The 4,362-nt window shown below is 50.1% G+C and overlaps 1 protein-coding gene across 1 annotated transcript; it reads left to right on the plus strand.

Moving 5' to 3' along the window:
• Window positions 1–275: 275 nt before the first annotated feature.
• Window positions 276–4,157, plus strand: LOC123165464 (LRR receptor-like serine/threonine-protein kinase GSO2). Its single transcript, XM_044583114.1, has 4 exons — window positions 276–789; window positions 2,133–2,393; window positions 2,490–3,344; window positions 3,450–4,157. Exons 1-4 carry the CDS (start codon window positions 345–347, stop codon window positions 3,911–3,913), a joined length of 2,025 nt encoding a protein of 674 aa, XP_044439049.1. The 5' UTR covers window positions 276–344; the 3' UTR covers window positions 3,914–4,157.
• The last annotated feature ends 205 nt before the right edge of the window (window positions 4,158–4,362 follow it).

A 4,362-nucleotide genomic window follows, 5' to 3' on the forward strand; every position in this document is an offset into this window, starting at 1 on the left:
GACACACGCACACATTTCACCACAGAGCACAGAGCGGTCAATCCAGCCCAGCCAGCCAGCAAAGCAAGCAAGCGGCACAGCTCCTCACAGCAAACGCAAAAAACAAGGGCCAAAAGCAAAGCCCCAAACACATCTCAAAAGCCTACATTTCCACCCCTCAAAACGAAGAGCAGAAATTGCCCTCGAAAAGCCGGAAACCCCATGGAAAGCATCGACGCCGGGTCCATTTACCACTTTACCCTCCACCACCACCACCTAAAGTCCTAAACTTTGGCTCCATCCCCCGCCCCGTGAGCCTCACTCCCCACTCTCCACTCCACTCCCCACTCCCCACTGCCGCTCCAATGGCTGCCGCCGCCACCGCCGCGCGCGCGCTCTCCCGCCTCCTCCCGCTCCTTCTCCTGATGGTTCTTGCTGTGGCGGCGAGGGACGAGGGGGAGCTGCGGGCGCTGGCGGCGCTGAGGGCGGCGCTGGACCCGGCGGGCCGGGTGCTGGGCTCGTGGGCCCGGGCCGGGGACCCCTGCGGCGGCGGCTTCGTCGGCGTCGCCTGCGACCGCGAGGGCCGCGTCACGGCCGTCTCGCTGCAGGGCCGCGGCCTCTCCGGCACCCTCCCGCCGGCCGTCGCCGGGCTGCGCCGCCTCCGGGGGCTCTACCTGCACTACAACGGCCTCAAGGGCCCCATCCCCCGGGAGATTGGCGGCCTCTCCGAGCTCGCCGACCTCTACCTCGACGTCAACCACCTCTCCGGCCCCGTGCCCGCCGAGATTGCCGCCATGGCGAATCTCCAAGGTGAGCTTTTCTTTCAGGGCTTGTTCTCGGCTCAGTCAGAGGATGAATCTTACCCGCATCTCGTTGGTTCTTTTCTTGGCTAGATGGTGGATTTCTTTTCCTGTCCGTTCTTTCCACTGTTTCTTATAGAGTTTCTACTGCTTGTTTTGTGTTAGATTAGAGGTTTGGGCTGCCAGGCTTGCTTAGATTTGAACATTGGGGAAAAAGTTGTATGAACAAACCCTAAAAAAAATCTTGAATGAATCCAAAACGGTGAAGCATCCCATCGCTCACTACTGCTGTAGCTACGGCCGTTTCTTTTCTTCCTTTGGTTGTTTCTGCCGAGATTTTGGAATACAGCCAGGACTTCATTTATTACAGTTCATTTCAAAATCTCCAGGCGGGTTTGGTCCATTTATTGATCCTACCCACCGTACTACTACTACAAAGTTCAGATAATTTTTTTTGAAGTCCAAAAAAAAAATAGAAATAAAAAATGGGGCTCTCATCAATGTGCAGATCCAGTGCTACTACTCGTTTGGTCGTGCAGTACTGCACTCGTTTGGTGGCCTTAAATCTTCCTAGCAGCAGCACAACGGTTTGCTTTTGAAATGGGCCACTGTGCTCCATTTTTGTTCTGCATTTGAAATGGGCAGCTCGTTTTGCTTCTGTGCCAGCCTCTCCTTTTGTATGCTTCCATTCCTGGTCGTCTTCTGGGAGCAGTGCGGCAGCCACGTGACCGTCTCAATTGATTTATTGGTGCCTTGTTTGACTCTCCGTGGGTAAAGGACAAATGGTGTTTCTTGGGGTTGAAAAATGGGGCTTCACTTTAATTTGCATCCACTTGGCTCGGTGCAGATTCCCTTTGTGCCAAACTTCAGACCAGATCTTGACTAATGTACTAATGGAAGAACAAGATTGTACTAATGGAAAAACAAGAACAGGATTATTTTGCGGGGCCAAGATTTGTATTAACTGATGTATTATTGGAGTTGACAATCTGCAGTGTCAGTTTGACTCCTGCATAGGTAACTGACAAATGGCTGTTTCTTGGAGTTAAAAACTTGGGATTTCCACTTTGTTTGGACTTTGGAGTCACTTGGCTCTGTATAGATCCCCTTCATGGCAACTTGTAGGCAGATTCACTGCATTGGCTCTGTATACATTTGGATTTTGTGTGATTTGATTTAGTTTTCTCATGTTTACTGTCCAATATCCTTGTTCCTTCAGTGAGTGTACTATGGAAAGAACAAGATTGTTGTGTTCCTTAGCGTCAAAGGGGTTGATTTGCCTTGTGAAAGATTTAAATTCATTGATGTACTAATTTTAATTTACTTACCCATGGCTCTGCTCTTCGTTTGCAGTGTTGCAGCTGGGCTACAACCAGCTGACAGGCAGCATACCGCCCCAGCTAGGCAACCTAAACAAGCTTGCTGTTCTTGCGCTGCAGTCCAACCAGCTGACCGGAGCCATTCCGGCAACCCTCGGCGACCTGACTCAGCTGACTCGGGTCGATCTGAGCTTCAACAACCTATTTGGCTCGATCCCTTCAAAGATCGCAGATGTTCCATCGCTCGAGGTCTTCGATGTTCGCAATAACACTCTGTCAGGGAGTGTCCCTGCTGGTAACAAACTGACTCTTGCTCAACCTTTTTGGAGGTGAATTTTTAACCTTCATCATTGTATTGTATTAACTACTGTGATTTGGTTTTGGATGCTAGGATTGAAGAGACTGAATGGAGGGTTCCAGTATGTGAATAACAAGGGGCTTTGTGGAGCAGAGTTCATTTCTCTTGATCTTTGTACCTCTACAGAGGATGGGCTGAGGCCTAGCAAGCCTGAGCCTTTTGGCCCGGATGGCACTGTCAAGACAGGGCAAGTACCCCAGTCGGTGGATCCACACACGACGAAATCTGCAAAGGCCTCTGCAGGAGTTCTTATTGTGGGTGTTCTTGCCGTGGTCATCGGTGCGGCATTCTGTGGAATATTTGCATTCTCGTATTATCGCCGGCAGAAGCAAAAGATTGGCAGTTCGCTGGAGGTTTCTGATAGCAGGCTCAGCACTGACCATTTCCAGCAGAAGGAAGCCTGCCGAAGGAGTGCTTCTCCTCTGATCAGTGTGGAGTACTCAAATGGATGGGACACTATGTCAGGTGGAGGCTGCGGATCATCCGGTGAGGTTGGCGACAGCTTCAGGTTCAACCTTGAGGAGGTCGAGTGTGCGACTCAGTACTTTTCTGAGGTTAACTTGCTAGGTAAGAGCGGCTTTGCTGCGACGTTCAAGGGGATACTGAGGGATGGGTCTGTTGTCGCGGTTAAGAGCCTCAATAAGACAAGTTGCAAGCAAGAGGAGTCTGATTTCCTGAGAGGCCTGAAGACGCTCACCATGTTGCGACATGAGAACCTTGTTGGCTTGAGGGGCTTCTGCTGCTCCAGGGGGAGGGGGGAGTGCTTTCTTGTGTATGACTTCATGGTTAATGGGTGCTTGTCGCATTATCTCGATGTTAAGGAAGGGTCTGAAGCTAGTGTTCTTGATTGGCCTACAAGAGTTTCCATCATCAGAGGCATTGCAAAAGGTAATCAACATATCTATTGTAACTACTGTACTTTAATTTAAGATGGTTATTTATGCTGAGACTCGCTTGTTTTCTGATCCGCATTGATGTGTTGTGCATTTGCAGGTATTGAGTACCTACACAGCAAGAAGAGCAACAAGCCATCACTGGTACACCAGAACATTTCGGCTGAGAAAATTCTTCTTGACCAACATTTCGCCCCACGGCTGTCCGTCCCAGGACTACACAAGCTCCTTGCCGACGATGTTGTCTTCTCAACTCTGAAGGCCAGTGCAGCTATGGGGTATCTTGCCCCTGAGTACGCCAACACGGGACGCTTCACCGAGAAGAGCGACGTCTTTGCCTTTGGGATTGTTGTTCTCCAGGTCATCACAGGCAGAAGGGCCGTCTCACAAGTGAAGATAGGCACTGCTACCAGCGACCTCGAAGGCCTGATAGATCCCAGCCTCGGCGGCATCTTCTCGAGGACCGAGGCTGCCAAGCTTGCAGAGGTTGCCGCACATTGCACAAGCGAAGCGGCGAGCCAGAGGCCGATGATGGATGCTGTGGTTCAGCAACTCAGCGGCTGATGCCGAGGATCCGAACCGGGCTGATGAAGATGTCTTTTGGGAGGCCATTTGTAGTAGTAAGCTGGAGGACGGTAATGATCCAGTTGCCACCCAATGAGGTCTTTTGTAATAGTAATCTGACCTGCTAATGTGGGACGCGTCTCCACTAATTCACTAGTCACTTTCCAAGTGATCTCACTTCTCACCATTTCATGGTTAAGTATCACAATCTCTTTGCCACTGGAATATGCTCAAAGATTCTGCATGGATGAGATGACGTGAACCGTTTGGTTCTCTAGATTAGTATGCAAAAATGTTGAATGTGTGAGCCATTTGGTTCAAGGTTTTAAGCATCTTCAGCGTAAACTTTGATGGCTTTGTGCTACTGCCATAGTGACATTGCTTGCATTCAAGTGCTCTACCGTATGTTTAAGACCTAAAACAATTTTTTTTTCCAAAAGGATGAATGT

This window comes from Triticum aestivum, chromosome 7D (genome assembly GCF_018294505.1).
Source record: "Triticum aestivum cultivar Chinese Spring chromosome 7D, IWGSC CS RefSeq v2.1, whole genome shotgun sequence".
In the NCBI taxonomy this organism is placed as follows: Eukaryota; Viridiplantae; Streptophyta; class Magnoliopsida; order Poales; family Poaceae; genus Triticum; species Triticum aestivum.

Coding starts and splice junctions, on each gene's coding strand:
- LOC123165464 (XM_044583114.1), top strand. CDS start 345: ATGGCTGCCGCCGCCACCGCCGCGCGCGCGCTCTCCCGCCTCCTCCCG. Junction 2,394..2,489: donor GTCAGGGAGTGTCCCTGCTG/GTAACAAACTGA, acceptor TTTGGATGCTAG/GATTGAAGAGACTGAATGGA. Junction 3,345..3,449: donor CATCAGAGGCATTGCAAAAG/GTAATCAACATA, acceptor GTGCATTTGCAG/GTATTGAGTACCTACACAGC.